The 21,323-nt window shown below is 38.5% G+C and overlaps 1 protein-coding gene and 1 long non-coding RNA gene across 2 annotated transcripts in view; one reads left to right on the top strand and one right to left on the bottom strand.

Moving 5' to 3' along the window:
- ANKFN1 (ankyrin repeat and fibronectin type III domain containing 1) overlaps positions 1–21,323 on the bottom strand; it is a 424,018-nt gene that overhangs the window by 63,271 nt on the left and 339,424 nt on the right. The window contains exons 8-9 of the mRNA XM_082371893.1: positions 7,052–7,149; positions 3,931–4,021 (exon numbers count right to left, since the gene is read on the bottom strand). Of these exons, the coding sequence (XP_082228019.1) occupies positions 3,931–4,021; positions 7,052–7,149 (189 nt within the window). The remainder of the gene's footprint in view (positions 1–3,930; positions 4,022–7,051; positions 7,150–21,323) is intronic.
- The window catches only part of LOC309618349, a 353,317-nt gene that overhangs the window by 180,038 nt on the left and 151,956 nt on the right, over positions 1–21,323 (top strand). The gene's annotated exons all lie outside the window — the stretch shown is intronic.

The raw sequence follows: 21,323 nt of genomic DNA, 5'->3' as shown, positions 1-21,323 counted from the left end.
TTTTCTAATCCCTCCTCCTTCCCACCTTCCCCCATGTACCCTTCTTCATTTTACCTCTTAGAAGGCTGCGGCCCAGAGATAACCATTCCAGTTCTAAATTTTTCAGCTTGGTGGTGGTGGTGGCATAGCTAGGAGTATAACATAGTCTCATGACCCTCCGTCTAGTGCTCATTTCCTTATACCATGGACATGTTTTTGTTTTTGTTTTCTTTTGAGAAGGAGGGTCAGAGTTTGGTTGGAGTCTGTGTGGTGTGGCTTAGTTGTGGTCAACTCTGGAGACAGGGAATTGGCATAGGTGCTTTCTGTGGACTCTGTTCTTTGTTGGCAGAAACTGTGACTTAATTTCTCTTTGCTTCAGGTTTTTTCTCTGTAAAGTGAGCTTTTGAGTCTCTTTTTAGGTTATTTGTGGTTTCAAAGAAATACTGCAAGTAAAGCACCATTCTGCGCACATTGGAGATGCTCATTAAATGTTGGTGAGGCATTGTGACTAGAAGCATTATGGTGTTCATGTAGGATGGGCTATGGGAAATTTGGAAATGTTTGAGGGAACGAACTCCAAGTGGCCCTTGGACTATCTATAGTTTCCCTGGTATCTGGACACAGTGAGAATAAACATTGCTCTCATGAATTCCCAAAGGCCATTATGAGTTCGTTTCCTTAGTTGGATGAATGTATCTGAAGTACTCAGATAAGATGAGCAATGTTGTTGGCTTGAGTAAGACTCCTGGGGGACAATTACTATATGGCCCTGAACATGCTAATACATTCTAATGAGTGTTAATACTGCCATCAATGCAGGGGGAGATGAAGTGGACCTGGCTCTTTCAGCTGAGGCCTATTACATCAGAGGTGAGCTTGAGCTGATGACTTTATGATACATTAGAAAATTGCTAATGCTAAATTGCAGCCCGAGTGAGCACTGGACATGATGCCAAGGTTTTTGGAAAGAATGAGTCTTTCTCATAGATGTTTGGAAGGTTCTGATGACTACATAAAATAGGAGACTTTAGGGATGAGGGAGAAAATTGAAAATATATTAAGAAATCAGGAGCCTGACAGGAATAAACTTAGTGTGGTAGGAAAAGAGCAGATCATGCCACATAATACTGCTCACTGTTCTGGTAATGAGACACTTCAATTGCAACGCAATGCAGAGCTTACATTCACTGGTGATATCAGGGCTTTCCTGATCGTAACTCAGACAAGCCTGTCTGGGTCCTTTTCTCTTATTATGTACCATACCATATAACATAAGTCTATAAAAACACATTCAGGCCTTTTGTAAAAATATTTTAAAAAGTTTTATAGCTTACTGGAACATATTACCAAATTTCCAATTATTCTGTCATGTTAGAATACATTGTCTTCTAGTAAATATCTGAATACTGATATATGTTACATCACAATGTCATACTCTGTTTATAAATAGAACCAGAGTGTTTTTATATTGTTCTTTCCAAGTGACATGGCATGTCTGCAGCGACTGTAATGACATGTTTGGATTTCAGTTCTTTGCCAGATACCCCTACTAATCAAATGTGCTGTTTTAGAAAGTGTTGCCATTTGCTATGTTAATTACCAAGTAGTAAGTAACTCTTCCCAGCCCTGGACAACTGTTCTTTTCATTCTGGAGAGAGCTCTTCAAATGGGCTCTGAGGGAGAGTATCTGAATAGAATTTGAAGTTTATAGAACCGGGACATCTGATGTTTATAAGTAAATACATCATGCAGATCAGAATTTGCATGGGGTCTCCGTTTGGAGTGGGTTTTCCTCTGACCCACCTTCAGGTCTAATTTTTTTTTTTTTTTTTTGCTTTTCTATCCCTTCTATCCCTCCATCTCCAAAAATACATACTCTTTTTACCCCCGTAGAATGAGATGGGTTCCCTAAGTATCTTAATCTTCCAATATTCCCCGCATGTGTTTCTGGTAAGTCTTCAGTAAGAAAGATGTCCAAGTAAGACTGGAATATTTAAATCATCAAATGCTAGGGGACTTAGGAGTCTTAGAGATCCCTGGTATTTGTGGTCCAAGGCTCTGTATGGCCTGATTTAGCTATCTGAATCCACCAGAGGCAGTAGTCAGGAATGGTTGGCTGGCTTTTAGTCTGATTGTCTGCCTGATAGCAGGGCATTAGCTACCACAGCAGAGTCTTGACTAGTTCAGACTTGAATCCTGGCTCAGCCGTGTTACCAAAGTTGTGACCCCAGGCAAGGCAACACGCTCTCTGAATCCTAATTTCCCTTATTAATAGAGGAGGAGGACAGCATAGTGGTTAAGAGCAAGGAACATGGGGTTTGGACCTGACTTCAGTGCTTGCTAATTTTCTGTTGTTGGGCTGTATGTATGTGTGTATGTACCTCAATATTAATAGTTCCCTCATCAGTAAAATAATAAAAATCACCTCAACAGGTTTGTTATGAAGATTGAGTTAATCTGTGTAAAGTTCTTAGATTAACATGCAGCATATAGTGAGTTTTATAAACGTTAGCTCTGGTGTTGATAGTGATACAGATGATAATGAAGATGCTTACCCACAAGATGGGAACAGTGGCTGTTGGCAGGATTCAGTGAGACACTGAATGTGAAAGCCCATAATATACCACCCGACTCATGGCTTTTCCTGGGCAAAGGGTTATTATAATACTCGAAAAATACAAGAATATATAAAATAGGAAACTAAAGAGCCCATAATCTCATAACCCAAATATCTGCTGTTAAATTTTAATAGGTATATGCAGACACACCTACCTAATTATAGTCAAGCTCACAGTTTAAATGTTATATGAAAAAAATTATGATGTTTGTTTACATAAAACTTATAAGAATTTCTTCTATACAATGAATCGTTTCTTAAAACACCATTTTTAAGAGTTGCATTTTATTCTGTAGTATGGATCTATATATCATACTTTATTAAAGTATATCATACTTTATTCAACCACAGAGTTAATATTGGATATTTGTTCTCCCCCCCACACATGATATTTCACTATATCAATATATGGCTGCCGTGCACATATTTGTTCATGATTGTGTGTCTGCATCTGTTTCTTTCGGTTAGATTCTTAGATGTATAATTATAGGGTAAAAAGAAATGAATGTTCTTATAGCAGCTGATATAATATGGTACATTGTGTTCCACAAAGGATGGAGCAGTTTGCACTTTCACAAGAAGTGTATGATACCATTTTAAATGATCCCATTAGTGAAGATTTTTAAAATAAAATATAATTCAGAACAATAGGTTCATTATGCAGAAAAATCTATCATGTAGTATGTCTGGAGATGTTCTTCCTGTTAATTAAATTTTCTGGTTAACAGAGAATTACCAAATACACCAGACATAAACTATTAAGTTTAAAATAATTAGAAGGGGCTTTGCTGGGTTTTTCAGCCACCATTATAAATATTATAGATTTCTATTTGTGGCAGAGTGTATCAGAGTGCCTGTTAATAAGAAAGCTTTTCTTCTGACAGAATGTAAGTAAAATTTGCTAGACTTCTGGTGAGGAAGGGGAGGTGAGGTCTAAAATGGACTGCATGTACTCTGGGCCAGCCACTCCTACTGTGCCATTTCAGTACATCTCCACAAAAGCCCTGTGAAGGGTATGATCGGACCCATTCTACAGATGTGGAATTGAGACTCAGAGACTTTCAGTAAATTTTGAAAGCCACACAGCTAATAAAAGGTATAATGGCTATCAAATTCAGTCTTGCTGGTTCCAAATTCCCTCTTCTTTCACTCCACTGAGTTGCCTCCCAGGGGAACATTTCTGCAGAGGAATTATTCGTTATGTGGCCAGATGCTACTCTGAGGAGGTCTTATTAGTCCCAAGCAGTGGGGAGAGGGAATGGCAATGGCATCCTGAGGATGGAACTGGAGTTGGAGTCTGGCAAGGCTTGAGAGAGGTCACAGCCACCACCTACTAGAAGGAGAGGCACATGCTGGTGTCGTGGTCTGAGCAGGTCCCCATCCTTTCATGTTATAAGCCGAGACTTGAACAAAATACTGTTGGCCCTGCAAAGTATCGAAATAGAGAGATTGATGCGTTGGGAGTTTTATTTAGTCAGTTTTACCCTAGAAGCTTTATTCTGTGTCTGATGAACTTGTTCATCCCACTACCCATACTTTAACTTTCTAGCTTTTCTTGACTATTACGTTTTTACATGATAATAAACATATTTGGGGTGCCCTCTTAGTTTCTTTGTGCTTTCTTTTTTCAAAATCGGAATATCATAGTTGCTTTTCCTGACCTTCCCCAAACCATTATACACCAATTTTTAAGTCATAGTTCTGTAAGGTTTACCAAAACCTGCAATTTCTCGCCCTTACCTCTTTTTCCTTATTTTCTCCTCCCCAGTGGCAACTACTATCACCTTTTTCTAGCTGATCAACTTGCTTTACAAGATCGACAAGTTGTAATGAACATCTTTTCAGATTAATAATTAAAGATCTGCTTCATTCTTTTAGTAGTTTACTTCACTTTGGGTAAACACAGTCATTTATTTAACCAATCCCTCATTAGTGGACATTTAGATTGTTTCCACATTTTATGCTAAATAAATAATGCTGCAATAAATATCCTTTACTCAGTTGTTCAAACATTTTAAAAATTAATTCTTTGATGCTACTTCAGTTTTAAAACCATTATTAAAACAATGGTTTATATGCTTTAATGTTTTATGACATTAAGAATTAAGGAGTTGTGGCTGTATGGAGGCTCCTCAAAAACATAGGAATAGAACTGCCATATGATCCAGCAATTCCACTTCTGGGTATTTATCCAAAGAAAACAAAACACTAATTTGAAAGATATATGCACCCCAATGTTCATAGCAGCATAATTTACAATAGCCAAGGTATGGAAGCAAACTAAGTGTCCATTAACAGATGAATGGATAAAGAAGATATGATTACACACACACACACACACACACACACACACACACACACACACAATGGATTATTACTCAGCCATAAAAAAGAGTGAAATTTTGCCACTTGCAACAACATGGGTGGGCCTGGAGGGTTATTATGCTTAGTGAAATAAGTCAGACAAAGACAAATACTGTATGATATCACTTATATGTGGAGTCTGAAAAATAAAACAAACAAACTAGGGAATGTAACAAAAAAGAAATAGACTCACGGATGTAGAGAACAAAGTAGTGGTTACCAGTGGGGAGGGGCAAGATAGGAGAAGAGAACTGAGATACAAACCACCAGGTAAAAAATAAATAAGATACAAAGATATAATGTATAATACAGGGAATATAGCCAATATTTTCTAATAACTTTAAATGGAGTATAATCTATAAAAGTATTGGATTACTACATTCTACACCCGAAACTAATATAACATTATAAATAAACTATACTTCAATTTAAAAAAAAAGAATTAAGGAGTTGTTTTTTGTTTGCTTATAATATTTTAAAATGTTTTATGCTTTTATATTTTTGCTTTGAGGAATTTTTTTTTTTTTCTGATGAACCCAAAGGGGTGTTTTAGAAGTCAGCACTTGTTAAAGCATTGCTTGCAAAATCTGTAAAGTGGTGTTTGAAGTTAAAAAAAAATAGCAATCTTTGTAGAGCCTTTGCTAGGGATTTAATAGTAATGGCCTTACCATATTATAAACTTAATTTTTAAAACATTAAAAATGGGTTTCTAGGTACCTCAAGGATATGGAGATTCTGTGAAGTGTAAATCTACTTCTAGGCTTTTATGTGATTAGGATAGTATCTGTGTTGCTCTCATTGGATGACCAACTGGAAAAACTTAATCCCTGTAAAAATTAGTTCAAATATTAGAGAAACTCTCTATGGAGAGTTTTCCATTTTTATCACCATATCACTTTTTCTTTTAAGCAGCAGAAATTCCCTCGGGTTCTCTCTGCCCCTCTTCCATCATGTGAGCTATAGGGTTGGGAATCAGATGATGATAGCATCTCTAGGGGCCACCCATTCAGGGGTTTGTTTGTTCTGCTAATCCACGGTTTTGGCCCCTGGTGTAGATGTGTAAGTAAGACTGAAAGTTAAGATTCTGTGATGGTGACCCAACCACCAAGAATTCTATTAGAATAAGCTGGTTCACACTTGAAGAGGTGCAACCTAACACAGATTTTTAATTCTGGGCTTCAGGATTATGCTTTACAGGTAACTGTTTTAATTGACTAACCTTTTAGAAAAACAACAAGAAAATTCTCCTTCTACCTCTCACATATGAAGGTCCTAAGATTTTAATTATTTGAATTGGATAAAAAAATACAGGTTTAATTTAAGTTTACTTAAAATGTTTTTCAATTAAAAAGATTTTGATGATCCAGTTTTGTTGCATTTAATTGTTTGAGGAAATATAGGGTTTGTTCCAGTCTGGACTGATTTGTTAGGTGTTTTTATTTTCTGCATTTCATAGGCTTATATGGTTTATAGTTCTATAAATAATTAACATTTAAGTTTAGATTGGTTAAACAAATAAGCACAGTCTGTTCCAGTTTTTCATTCACAGTTTAAATTGGTTCAGGTTACTGAGAAATGTAGTGCCACCATATATAGTTTCTTTTTTGTGAAAGCACATTTGGACAGATTTTTTTTTTTTTTTTTAATCAAGGGAAAAGGGTTTCTCTCAGGAAATTGTGTGACTCCAATTGATGACTGATCTCAACTGAGGCTGTGGAGATGAGGGTTAGATGAAGCTATTATTTTTACCATCAGACAGGGAGTCAAAATTGGATCTCATAGAGCCTTTGATCCCTCCCCGAAGATTAGACTGTGATCCAGAAAGCAGCAGCTTTCAAGGCTTGCATGAGGCCAGTCTTTTTCTGATCTCTGTAGAACATGGCAGCTTACAAAGTGGTTCATGCTGTCTGCTCACTCCTTTGTGGGGTTCAGATTATGGATACCAGACATATCACGCTTAACGAGTGGCAGTTGTTGCCAGAGGACTGGGCGTTGTCTGTTGCTTCCAAAGTAGGCATTTGCTATGAATATCCCAGCACAAACATCAGGAGTAGGGGAATGGGAAGTCTAACAGGAGGATTTGGTATTTACCATTGTAAGTCCTGTGATTGTGCATCTCAGGGTCTGCAGGTTTTCCATGATGATTTCTCCAGCCAAAGGACAAAAGTCTTTAGACATGCTCCATTCCACTGGATGGAAAGGGGAGGGGGGAAGAAGGGGAGGGAGGGAGGGAAAGAGAAAAAGAAAGAAGGAGAGAGAGACTAGTCATCTACCAAGAAGCATCATAGAAACTCTAGCATATAATCTCTCTCAAAAACAGTATGTTTACCCGCTTTTCCCTATATTGGCACATCTAACAATTCTCCGCGGCATAAGTCAGTTTCCAAGTTCACCATTATTTTTTAAAACAAAGGTGGGGAAAAAAGTAATCATTCAACAGTGAATAATATACCTTAATGTGTATGTATGTATATATGTATATAGACACACATGCGCAGGCACATTATATATAAAAGTTCATTGTATATAGAAGATATTTACTTCATGTGAGAAGTGAAGGGTTCATTAGGATATTACCTTCTGTTTGTTCCCCACGTCTGGTTTCTGTTTCACCATTTTACTGAGAGTGCTACTTCAAGCTCCCAGGGGCATTCTCATCCCAAATGAAGAAGGCTCCTTTCATTTCCTTCCACATAATTTGACTCCTTTTCCTTCTGGAATCACCCTCTTCCTTTAGTGTCTCGTATGCTGCTCCCCTGGCTTTCCTTCTCCTCCCTGATATTGTCTTCCAGGCTTTTTCATTAGGCTTCTTTTCAGCTGAAGAATTTGGGATTTGTGGCTGATGTCTTTGGTGCTCCCCACACAGCTGACATCCCCAAAGTGGGTGTTCATTCACAGTTAAATCTTAACACCCAAATTGTAACACCCCATTTTACTGTGAGACATGCTCTTTCATAACATTTTCCACTGGTTGAAAAAACCGTGGTCAGGAGAGAGAAATTGTACATCATCAGTAAAAAGTGTCCTAAGTGACCGTTTACACACGGCAGGATTTGAGGCAATCCTACATGAAGCAGGAGCTTCAGTCACATGGAAGACAAGGGCTGCATATTTCTAAACCTCATGATGACAAGCTATGGGCCTTTAGATTTAAATTATATTCTCTATGACACTTAAATACTTCAAAATTAAGCCAAACCATCTCTAAATCCTGCTGTTCCCCTAGAGTCACACAATCCCTCTGTTCAGAGTTGCTGCCCCTGCATCTTCTGCTTCTCTTCATTATTCTCCTGGGAATCTAGCTTGCTATCCTCACTCTCTTGAAATTGCTCTCCTAAAATTCCTAGTGCTTTGATCATCCGCAACAGCCTCTTCTTGGGAAATCCTGCCACTTTGGCCTCCCCCAAGTTTTGCAACCTTCTTTCCCCTTGGTTTCGGTTGCACCCTGTCTTCTGCTTCTTCTACCTCCTGATTCCCTCTTTTCAGGCTCTCCCTGGTTCCTCCCTTTCTTTGTCCTTTGATGTGTTGTTCCTTGAGGGTTTGGCTCCTTTTTCATTCCACATGCTTGTCCCAGTTAGTGACCTTATCCACTTTTATGGCTCCAACAATGACTCTTGAAACTGTAATTCAAGGTTTAGCTTCTCTCTGGAGCTCTGACTTCTTTCTGTAAATTTCCACCTGAGTGTCCCCACTCCACTTGAGTGGAAGTACTCCATTAAGTACTTTTCCTTACCAAAATATGTTTCTCCTCTTTTTTTCTTAATTTTAGCTCATTTAGCACGGCCACACATCCAGTCAACCAACCCCAAAACTCAGTGCATCCTGCCTCCTCTTTTTCCCCAATTCCTCACAACCAGTTGATTACTAAACCCAGTAAGTTCTATTTTTAAATGTCTCCCATAAATTTCCCTCTCCCCCTCACACTGAAGCTATTCTAGAGCAGACCCTTATAATCATGAGCATCAACTCTGCAATTGATTTTTTGTAGGCCTAATTGATAAACTCTCCTAATTGATTTTTCTGTTCATCTCCTTATCCTTATATACAATCTTCTTACTATAGCCCAAATTATAGTTTTAAAATGCAGATCTAATTGTTTAGTTTCTCCTCATAAAATCTTTTCGTAGTGTCCAGTTGATTTCCAAAGTAAAATGAAACCTTAACAAGGCATTCAAAGACCTTCATAATCTAGTCCCAGCCTTACTCTACTATCCTTATGTCCTGCCATTTCCCAAAGCAAAGTCCTTGTTACCTGTTTATTATTCTGTGCATTTTTATGCCTCTGTCTTGTGTTCATCTTCCAACCTTTGCTTGTCAAAACCCTACTAAGGCTCTAAATTCCTCAGGAATAATTAATTAAATACATCTTTTCTGTGTTCCCAAAGTCCTTAATTTATATAAAAACAAGATTTATTACACATATATTATGCTTCTTTTTCTTGTTAGATTGTGAGAAATTTGAGAATAAGAAAAGTGTTAGTCATTTTTTCCCCCTCTAGATCCACACTTGGATCTGTGTGCTTGGTGCATAGAAAATGCTTACTAAATATTGTACAAATCAAATACATATATATTTGTTTTATTGTATGCATATACATATGTACACACACACATCCAGAATAGACTGGTTTTCCAACATGGAGATATTTTTCTTCCATGTGAATCTTCTCCTTTTCCAGACTCTTGCCCTTTGAAGCTCTTAGGCATATTGTAAAATCTAATTAGAATCAAATGATTAAGGTTATATGTTTACTCTCAAATCAAGCCTATACCTTATTATAAATACATATTCTAAAACATATATATGCATGTATTTTAATATATGTGTTATATATATATATATAGGTATGTATGTATAATTTTTCCCCCAGATGTTTTATTATGACTATGAGCTACTAGCTCTTGAAAAAGCCAAGTTTCTTAAGGTCAAATTAGAGAGGGTTTGTAATCAGAGAATAGTGTTGCATATTATTTTAAGCTAAAGAAAAAAGAGCAGTCATTGAGGGAATTATCACAAACAAAATGAAAATTAGTAGCACATGTGCAAGGACATCTAGAAAGAACAAAGAATATAGGAAAATTCTAGAAACAAAAATATCTTTGGTTGCCATTGAGACATGCATGGTTCACTGATGTGGTGAAGCCCCAAGCCCAAGACTGAGGATCAAGAGCTTCTGATTTCAGGCTAAGGATTCAGGGTAACATCCCAAAAGAAGAGCTAGGGATTAGTGGGAACAAGACCAGATTATTTGAGAAATGATTAAAGAAATGTTGCTCAAAGATGCACTCTTTAAAATTTCTGAAGAAACAACAATTTATTTTTGAATGAAAGCTGTCATATTCTATTGAAATAGTTCTACAAAGCATGTTTCAGGTGGAAAAGAGGGCCTGGCTTCTTGAAAAACAACAACAACAACAAAAAAAAACAAATAGAAACAGGTTTGTAGGGAGGTGTGTTCTTCTTTAGGAGTTAATAGAAAGTTTTAAGCATTTAAGTCTAATTAGATCGTATAATATGTTGAGGTTTCAAAGGGGGAAGGGTCTAGAGAAAGAGAAGATCTACATGGAAGGAAAAAAATTCTCCATGTTGGAATGGCCAGTCTATTCTGGGGCAACCTATAGTTTTTTTCCCTCTGTGTACTTCCTTGGGTTGATGGACTCTTGACATAAAGAAAGTAGCTTCTGCTCACTTCTGGAAATAGAATGAGCCGGAATCACTTTGAGAGCCAACTGGGAATTCTAAGAAGGCAACTTAGCATGGTCTCTCTGGAAAGTTATGTGTAGGTAGTTTAAAGACTTAATATTAAAGCCATGAGAAAAATCACTTATAAGTCTGCTCTAAATCCCTGAAGGGTTGGAGCCATGTATATGAAGTTTAAAACTATATAAGACTTACAGTTTTAAGATAAAGATCAGGGCAACTGTTTCTACTTAGGTCTGGGAAATAGAAGCAGGGTTCAATCATGCAGTGGCTCATAGCAGTTGAACATTAGTAAGAAAGGTACCAGACAAAACCTAGGTGTTAGTATTTCTTAAAATTTGGCTCTGGCTCAAACTGTGATTCACTATATTTGTATCAAATAGCTATGAATATTTTAAATGTGAAGTTCTGTTATTTTAACAAATATTTCATTTTTATCTAAGCTTTAGAAATGTAGAGCAGTTGGGCAAGAGAGTTTCTACCTGAACCATCACCATTTTCCTGATGGCAGCTATATAAACCACAGACCAAGCTTAAGAGGAAGAAGAGCTCCTGAAGGTTTCCCCTCGTCATTTAAAGTCTATGATGTGAGGAGAAATGTCCCAGAATCAGTGGGAAGAGTAGAAAATTCATAACTGGAAGTGTTAGGGTGCACAAGCAGAGAACTTAGTCAAAGTGCAGGTAAATTTCAAGCCTCATGGTGTGGACTGTGTGACTAACAAACCCTGAAGAGTGATAACACTCTTCAGGCCAGCTTTTTGAGAGGTGAAGACTGTGCAAAAGTAAAGGCATAAAGAGATAACATTGCAGCAATGTCTAATTTCTATTCAGTTGATTAAAAAAAAAAAATCTAAAACCTGCTATTGTCCAGGTTCTCCCTCGAATCTCAAATGCCTCAAAGTCTAGAGTTGTTTTATCCTCTTCACACACCAGGAGGACAGACTGTAAAAGTTATCCTCTTGCGTCTTGCCTCTTGCCCAGGCCCTACCCAAGCTTTCCACTTGAGCCTCACTGGTCACTCGACCTCAGACCCGTTGCTTATGCTGTTTTCTATTTTAATATGCTCTCCTTCCCCAAAATCTTCTACCCCTTCATTCAAACCCCTGGTTCAAGGATCCTTCGTTTCCATAGCTCTTCTTGGCTTTCCAAGGGAAGCTCCTTTGCCAACTTTCCCATAGTAATTTTAATATGTCTCTTACATTGCACTTGCTTTATTGTTTTGTATTTAAGAGATCTGTCTCCTCTTTAGTCTATAGGCTCTTTAAGAGCATGAACCAAGCTGTATTAATACCAGTTTCCAAAGCATCTATCACAGCACCTAGCACAGTATAGGTGGCTCAGTTTATGTTGGGTGAATTGAATACTTGATTCATGACTTTGGAATGCTTGAAGAATAAGGTAGACAGAAATCTGGCGCTGGTACTTAAAGAATAAGAAAACAGTGTTAGAAAATATACGGTCAAAAGAGAATGGAAGTTGCTTGAGCTGCCCAGTAAGTAGTTAAGATGGAGATTAATTCCTGGCTTCCAGATTCCCAGCATCCCAGACTCCTCACTTGTCCATACTGCCTCTAAGGACCCCAAAAATAAAAGTTTATTTCCTATTCCCTATCAGCACTTCTATGGAACCAAAACAGCATTTTTACTGGCCACACTCACCCTGGCGCCTTAGCTAATGAATGGAATTTGGCTCGACTGCTCAGCCCAGCACCAGAGCATTATGAAATCTTCCCCTGATCCATCTAATTGTGCAGTTTCTAACCTTTCGGTCCAACCATAGCACAAGAAGAAGCAAGAGGGAGAGAGGGATGTGCCGAGAAACCCAGAAAAAGATCAAATACACTCATTCCTAGAGATGAGAAGATGTGTCTTGCTGAAGCATGAACCCACTCAACACTTGTGCGTTTTAAATTGGGAAATGACGTGTGAAAACTCTGGATCTGGGAATTCTGTTTAGCTCTGGCAAAATACGAGGTTGGAGCTGCTTGCATTTTTTATTTTAAATTCCCTTGGTAGTTCTAGGAGTAGGGGCATGCATTACTTTCAAACAAGAATCTTTATTGTTTGCATAGCACACAGTCTTCCAGTTAATTAGAAAAACATTTTTTTTCCCCAAATTAAATTTCCCTAGAAAAACAATGATTTAAATTAAGGGCAAAAGGCTTTTTTTTTTTTTTTGGACACTAGTAAATCCTTCCTGCACCTACCACTTCTAGAAGATTAAAAGCACAGTTGGAATTGGAAGGCTATATTCATTTATTTATTGTCAGATTCTGCCATCTACAAAAGTAATATGCCCCTACCTATGTACATTGTGTATTGTCTTAGTTTTGCCTGCCGTATTACAGAGCTACCTACAGATACAGACATGATGCAGAGATTCTAAATGTTCAGGTTTTTGAAAAGTACGTAATACTACAAGTAACAACAAAAAAGTCAGCTCCACAGTCTGGTCTATTTGCTTCTTTATTTATCTCCTAATGGCTCTCCTGTTATGGCTGAATTTATTCTTTCTCTTGATGGTCTTTGCTTTCTAAATAAACGATACTATAATTTTTGTGATTCTTACTACTGCTGAGAGTTCTTTCTCTTTTTCCAAGCTTGGCATGAAGTGTTTGTTGAAAGAATACCAGTCTTCTAGAGACCCAGCTGCTGCCAGCCTAATGTCTTCAGTGAGATTCACGGAGCTTCACCTTTGTACTTTTTTGGTCTCTTAACCAGGAGTGACTTTAAACAAAAATTCCTTCAGTAATTTCTGCCATTTGGGGATGAGAAAGTCTGAATGTTCTGCACTAGTAGAGTTATCGGAAGTAAAGGTAATCCCCAAGCCCCAGATCATATAGAAATCATTTTTTTCTTTGCATTTATAGGATCTCTTTCCTTAGTAGATTCACCTACTGGTTTTCCTAGAAGATTAAATTAAGAGTTGGGAAGGTTTCAGATTTATCACAAAGTACAAAGTGCAAAATCCCCTCATCATGTCACATCTAAGATTAGGTGGCATAATAGGGCAGCTTTTAGAGGCAGCACAAAGTGGGAGAAGGAGAAAGCCAGAGCTTGGCTCCATCCACAGTTAGATGGGATAAATCCAGCGGGTGCTGGAGTTGACCCATATGGCTCGCAAGAGCTGATTGTTAAAATGTTAGGAATTTTGCCAGCTGGTTGTTAAACACAGCCATCATTAAAAATTAAATTGTATAAACTTAAATAAGTTGTGTTAAAGAAAAAGACAGTAAATACTCAAAACTCATGACTCCCTAATTTACTGCATTTTACTAGTAATTATGCTCTTGAGATTATTGATACCTATTTTATCTATAGGGTGGAAATAGCATATAATGATGTACTACTGCACTTATCTTCCCAATCTGTTTAGTGACATCACATTGGTAGCTTGAAATTGGCCATGGTGGGAATATTTGCAGCACAGCAATGAGCAAATGCTATAAAACCAAGGCTTGAGTTTTTATTTTGTGGACTGCCTAAACCAGGTATCGGCAAACTACAATTCCAAAAGCCAAATCCGACCTGAGGTCTGGCTTTTACATTTTTAAAGGATTGTAAAAGCGCGTGCACATGCACACACGCACACGAAGAATATGTGACAGAGACCATATGTAGTCCACAAAGCCTAATGTATTTACTCTCTGGCCCTTTGCAGGAGAAATTTGCTGACCACTGGTCTAGCCTTAAGAAAGTGATGGAGAAAATGTTAATAATTCAGATTAAAGTTAGAAGTTTCTGTGGCTGTTACACTGCGGGTAGCACAAAACAATTGAGGAAATAGTCTTCCAGTACTCGAAAACTGTAACTTGATTACACAAAGAATGTCATTGATGAGTCAAGTTATAAGTCTGTATTGTTTCATTTTTGTTTTAATTCCTTAAAGTAAATGAAAATATCAGCCAACATTTACATGGTAACTACACTCATTGCATGAAAATAAACAAAAGCATTTTGGGAGAATTGATAGGCTATGAGGAATTTATAAAAAAGTGTATGGTATATGTTATTATTATTTGTAAATTGTGTGCTACATATCCTTTCTGTTAGTAGAATTTATAGAAGACTTGCGTGTGTGTGTATGTGTGTGTACTTTTTTTCCTCAGAGATCCAATTGTTAAACATTTACCATCATGCCACTGGATAAATGCTAGGTGGTTGCTCATATAGACTCAGGGTGGATGTATCCTGACCAGCAGGGTATAGTGTCCAAGGGGAGCAGATTTCTCAGATATAACTTAGGTGACATTCTGTTATCAGGAGATGAAAATGAGGTACATAAGCCCCTTTAGGAGGCAGGAGCGGCACAGTGAGGGAATCTGGGGCAAAAGTTCATTTACTAAGCAGTCACCATCTGAGAGGTCTGTTCAGTGGCTAAGACCCAGGCACTGGGCAGTACAGGTGCTCAGACTCCCTGCATCAGTTCTTCTTGCCCAAGCCAGGGCTGGCCCTGAAATTGGCACAGCATACAGCCTGTAGGGCAGGCACCTGTGCACTTGACTGCAGCAAGGATGGCAGAGTCAGGGGCTGGCCAGCAGAAACCTAACCTCCAGTAGGTTTGGCAAGCATCCCCGTCCACTGCTTCTGATGGCCTGAAAGAGCTCCATGCCTAAACAGAACTGTCTGGGCTTCCTTATTATTTTATTCTTTATTATGTTTTATTATTACACATTATTATTATATTTTATTTCATGATTATCTGGGTTTTATGAATGGGCACTTTTAAGACACTGTGGACTGAAAATATGAACATCGGTTATTAATTCAGGCAAAACTCTCACTTTTCCTTTTTCTTTGGAACACTGCCATATCCTTGAGTTATAAGATGTCCAGGTAAATTTTCACTTGTTTTAGATTACTTTTTAAGAGAAACTGTCCAGATAATTTTTGTTCATTAAAGAAGTAGAAGCTTTTAAAAGGCTGCAACGGATAAAGTGGAACAATGGCAGGGACTCAAAACCAAGTGACAATTAGAGATCTGAAGGCTGGGACTGCCGCCCCACACTCCTTCTCTGAGAATAGGCAGCATCTGACATCTGTTCCATGGGGTAAGAGCTGCTCTGGGAAGCTTCCTGGGATGCTGAGATATTTTGTTTTTGTTTTGTTTCCAGCAGCGTGATGCCCTTCTTGTCTGCTGGGAGAGAACTCTGACAAGCTATTTTACTTTCTAAAGGATACAAAGTAGGGAAGTGCAGGATCTGTCTGATTTACACGCGCAAGGTCCAAGATATGTGATCAGTTCGCAGCTTTCTGAATCCTGTTGAGTCCTCGTGGAATTAAAATAACCAGCCACAGGGGCAAAATCAAAAACATTGCAACTTTTTTGCCAGATGACAACTTTCATTCAGAGAAAGTGACTCCATTTGGCTTTGGGGATGGGGGTCATTTTCCTACCCATTTTAAAAAAAAAAATATTGAGGTAACATTGGTTTACAACATTATATAGGTTTCATGTGTATAACATTATATTTCTACCTCTGTACACACTACAGTGTGCTCACCACCAAAAATTTAGTTTCCATCTGTCATCATACAGTTGACTCCTTTACCTGTTTCGCTCTCCCCCACTGCCCCCCGCTTCCTTTTGGGTAACCACTATTCTCTTCTCCATATCTATGCATTTGTTTTTATTTAGTTTGTCTTGTTCATTTATTTTATTTTAAATTTTTTTATATTCCACATATGAGTGAAATCATACAATATTTGTCTCTCTCCATCTGACTTATTTCACTTAGCATAATACCCTCAGAGTCCATCCATGTTGTTGCAAATGGCAAGATTTCATCTTTTCTTATGGCTGAGTAGTATTCCATTGTGTGTGTGTGTGTGTGTATACCACATCTTCATTCATTCATCCATGAAGCACTTACGGGGGCACTTACACTTGTTTTCAAATCTTAGCTGTTGTAAATTTACCACACCCACTTTTAACATCCCATTTTCCTCCTTATAACCTTAACTAATTAAACTCCTTAAGGAAAGGAGTCATGCCATATTGATTTTTGGACACCCACCCCACTCTCTTGTAGAAGTATGGAGTATAGGCTCAAATAGAGTGGGTTTGACTTGAGTCAAATTGAATGGGTTTATATGTGGACATTGATGAATGAGGGACAGTCCTCAGAGTTCTATTTTGCTCCCTTGATCTACAAAATAAGGACTTCTTTGCTGGGCATTTAACCTCATTTCTGAGGCTTGTTTTGCACTACTCCCTGAATTTGCCCTGTGTTCCAGGAAAAGAAAACTAACACTTAATGAAAATCGACCAGGCTCTTTCACAGATAATTTTGTCATTTTTTTCTCACAATATTCCTGCAAGATAGGCTAAGTCACTCATTCAGCAATTCTACCAATTTAACAAGTGGCAGAACTGGGAATTAAAGCCAGGTCTGTGTGAACCCAAAACTCACTTATAACTTCTTATTGAGCCTGGGATAAAATCCTCAATCTGTATCCTGGCCTGCAAGGCCCTGGGTGACATGGGCCTTCTCCATCTTCTAGCTTCAGACTCATGGCACCCACCAGTTCTCTTTCTCTCTCTGATTTTTAGATCCTCAAACACGTCAGGCTTCTTCTCCACACATACTATTTATTTTGCGGGAAATGTTTTCTCCTTTCTGACTTTCGTAATTATCCCTCGTTTTCCCTCAGGAATCAGTGTAAATGTCACTTCCGCACATAAGCCTTCTCTGATCCGAAGATAAAATTAACATCCCTGTTATGTATCTCAGAGATATAATACTGTCCCTTTGTAGCACAGTAACTACCTATTAGGGCAGTTATCTCTTTAATCTTACAAACTCTTTGAGGACAGTTGCTATGAATATATATTTTCTAATAGCATATGTCATAGCATATAGTAGGCCAGTAAATATTTACTGAATTGATATTAGATTATTGTCCAGCTAGGTTGTGGGGATATGGAGAGGCAAGTGACATGGTCCCTGGCCTTGAGAAGCTTACACTTTAATATTATGGTCCATTTTTACAGGTGAGGACAGGAGGTTCAGAGAGGTCAAGTCTATCTCAGACCAAAGTTCTTTCCTCATCACCATGCAGACTCTTAGGAAACAAGTTGTCTTTCCAGCCTGATGCCTCTCCCATCTCCTCTTGTCAAAACCTACTTGAACGAAAAGCTCATGCTCCTTCAACCCCGGTCATTCTCCCTGATTCCCCAGAGTAATTTTATCTGTCATTTTTTCTGACGTTAATACTCTCTATTTTGTATTATAATGATTCATGCAATGTATTTTCAACTCTACCTGCACAATATATTTCAACTCTGTTTCCTTTTAATTTTTTTAAACTCCATTATTATCACCCTCATCCAAGCTACCATCATTGCATACTGGAACTCCTAGGGCAGTTTCAGAGCTGAACTAGAAGGTCTCTCTGTCTCTGTGCATACCCACTTCCCCTGCCCCCAGTCTACTGAAGCCAGAGCAGGCCCTTCAAAACATAAATAATATCACAATGCCTTCCTTCATTGAAACCTTGTAAGTGCACTTCCAATAAAATCCAAACACCTTAACATAGTCTACAACAGGGGCTGGCAAACTGAGACCCTGTGGGCCACATCCAGCCTACCACCTGTTTTTGTATAGCCTATGAGCTAAGAATGGTTTTTATACTGAAAAAAAATCAAAATATATTGTAAGTTGTGAAAATTATATGAAATTCATATTTCAGTGTCCATAAATAGATTTTATTGGAACACAACCCCACTCATTCTTTTATATATTGTCTCAGTGGCAGATTTGAACAGTTGCAATAGAGACCATATGGCCTGCAAAGCCTAAAATATTTACTATCTGATCCTTTATATGTAGACCCCTAGTCTACAAGGAGTCATGATCTGGCGCCTGCCTACTTCTTTGGAATCCCCTATCCTACTGTTCTACCCATTTTGCTTCCTCTGCACTTTCTTTTTCTCTAACTTACTAAGTTATTTCTCCCAAGCTCATCTGCATCTCACTCTAATACATCATCCTTCTTTATTTTTGGTACTTATCATTATCTGAAATTGTCTTGTTTATTTAAATTTACTTGTTTATTCAAGGAATATGAGCTTCATGAGTTTGTCTGTTTTTATCCCCCACTGTATCCCCAGGCCTCGAAGAGGATGTGCACATTGTAGGCATTCAAAAAAAACTGTGTTAAATGAGAATTTTTATCTTCCCCTTAGTTTTCTTCAGGAAAGACACTGTGTCTGACTCATTTTTGCATCCCCTACAGTGGCCAACATTGTGTCCTGTGTGGAGTAATAATAGTTCCAAAAATAGCTGTTAATTGAATAAAATGCCAGACACTTACTTCCTCTTCCTCCTGAGTCAAAGTGAGAAAACACTTGTTGTCAGCTGGACCCCAAGAAACAGTAAAATGTGTACAGCATCTTTTTCACCTTATATCTATACTGCTTTGTTTGAGGGCACATTTTAAATGAGGGGCCATGAATCCCAGCATATTCCTCAGAGAACATTAGCTATGGGTGCCTCAAGTGCCCCAACAAAGGGTATTTCTAGTTGATGCCGAGTTAGGCTCGGTGTTTTCTGATAATGGGAAAGAACTATTGGCAAAAGGTGTGGTTGGCAGTTTTTCCTATGAAAATAGCTCCAATTATTTTTCAAAAGGTTATAGATTGCCTTTTAAAATATGGCATGTGTAAAATGTTACAAAAAATAAAAGGTAAAAAGAAAATCCTGAATTAGTTAAAAACATAATGGTTTATATGAAGCTAGTGCTTAGTGATCTTTGGAGGATACTGGGAAAACATCTATTAATATTTATTGGCGTACTTTGATCTACTTCTAAATAGTTTACTTAATCCTCCTAACAATCCTATATCATAAATAATACTTGTCTCATTTTACAAATGAGAAAACTGAGATTCAAAGCTTTTAAATAACTAGCTTAAGGCCACGCAGCTTATCAGTGCAGAGTCTGGATTTGAACCCCTGTCTCTCTCGTCTTCCTCTCAAGCCCATATGAGGAGAAAGTGATAAATGGACTAACAGCCATGTTGAGGTCTTTTAAGCTAGAGAAAGCCCCAACTGTGAAGAGTCTGCAGAATTCATAATGTTTGATCTCTACTGAGTGAACCTGCGGCAGGGGCTCCTGGTTGGCACCTCTGCCTCCTTTCCCCAAGGGCCAGAGTCGTCTCCAGTACTGTGGTTTCCTTGTTGTGGTTTCAGGAGGGACCGAGGATAGTGTGCGGTGGCCACTGAGCAGAGCAGGGGACTGCACTGAGGCTGAGGGTCTGTGAGTCTCATGAAGGTGTTCTGTACTTTGTGTCAGCTGCGTGTAGCTGTGGTGGCCAAGATAAGTACTGATGAAAGAAAACAAAACAGCAAAAGCGTGAACAGTCACGGAAGACTCATGTAAATTGCTGGCATACATTTGGAGGCTGTTTCGTGTTATGTATGTAACCTCACTGGTGCCAGATAGTCTTCCTTCGCCCTCCTCCAGTAGCCAACTCTAGCCCTTCCCAGTCCTGAATAAGGCCCATGTCTTTTTTCACCCGTTTCTCTCTCCTCTGGGTAGAGATGCTTAAGCTGAGGTCAGAGGTAGGATGAACGGCCTGGGAACCAACCAACTCCAAAGCAGGAGTGGTCCCCCAGGATCCAGAGGAATTTGTGGGAGAATAGAAATAAATAAGGAAAGGAAGACAGGAAGGGAAAAGAAGAACAAAAGGAGGGAAGGAAGGAAGAGAGAGATGAGCAGGAAGGGAGGAAGGAAGGTAGGAAGGAGGGAAGGAAGAAGGAAGAAAGCAAAGAAAAGGAAGAACGAGACCACCTTAGGAGCAGCTAACCATAGTCCTCTTCCCTTTGTGTGTCACCAAGGGGAATGTGCTATTTGGGGCACTTCCCTTCAGTATTTGTTTTCACGTTCTACTGTAAATTACTCAACAAGGTGCCCTTATTGATCCTGAAAAATTCAGTCTTTAGATTTTCCCATCAAGGCAAGAATAAGCCTTTCAGAGCTTCTCAGGGAGACAGAGAGCCCTGTCCTCCAATCCCAGACTCAGGTGCTGCTTCTATGTGGATGATCAGACTAGCTGATGTTGAGGGCACAAACCTCAATATGCTGATATGGGGGTTCTTTACTTGGGGTCCTGAAATCCCATATGGGCTTCAGGGTATTAAAGAAAACCCTTCATATTGTAAGCAACATACATGTATTTTTTTCCCCTCAGATCCCTCTGAAAGGTTACACATCACAGCGCACGATGTATATCCTAGCTGGAGCTATTTGAAGGGCCTAATTACTTTTCTTGGAGGTAGTGCTGTAGTTACCTCTATTTTGTTTGTTGCCTTTGGTTTCAACATTTCTACTTACATGTGAAGTCTCTATATTTTCAACACTCACAAAACATATTTGAATCAGTAGCTTGGACCTAAAATGTTTGTTGAGTGTTTTACAGCTCATTTGTTTAACTGGCAGATCCACCCATGCCTTTTATCTGGGTCCATGGGAGCAAATGGCACTTAGTAGGTTTCCAATACGGATGTCTTAAATGAATGATTGCAATCATTTATTTAATAAAGAAGACTTTGTCACATTCACAGTTAAAAATGAAGAACAAGAGTGCTATTTTGTGCATTCAAAAGAGGTTACTCACTTGTGGTAAGATGAAGCTCTCCAGATTGTGAGAAGTCTTTTA

Source organism: Balaenoptera borealis (assembly GCF_965194805.1).
Source record: "Balaenoptera borealis genome assembly, chromosome: 20".
NCBI lineage: Eukaryota > Metazoa > Chordata > Mammalia > Artiodactyla > Balaenopteridae > Balaenoptera > Balaenoptera borealis.
The sequence above is the reverse complement of the archived record's forward strand: the minus strand, read 5'-3'. Positions and strand labels throughout refer to the sequence as shown.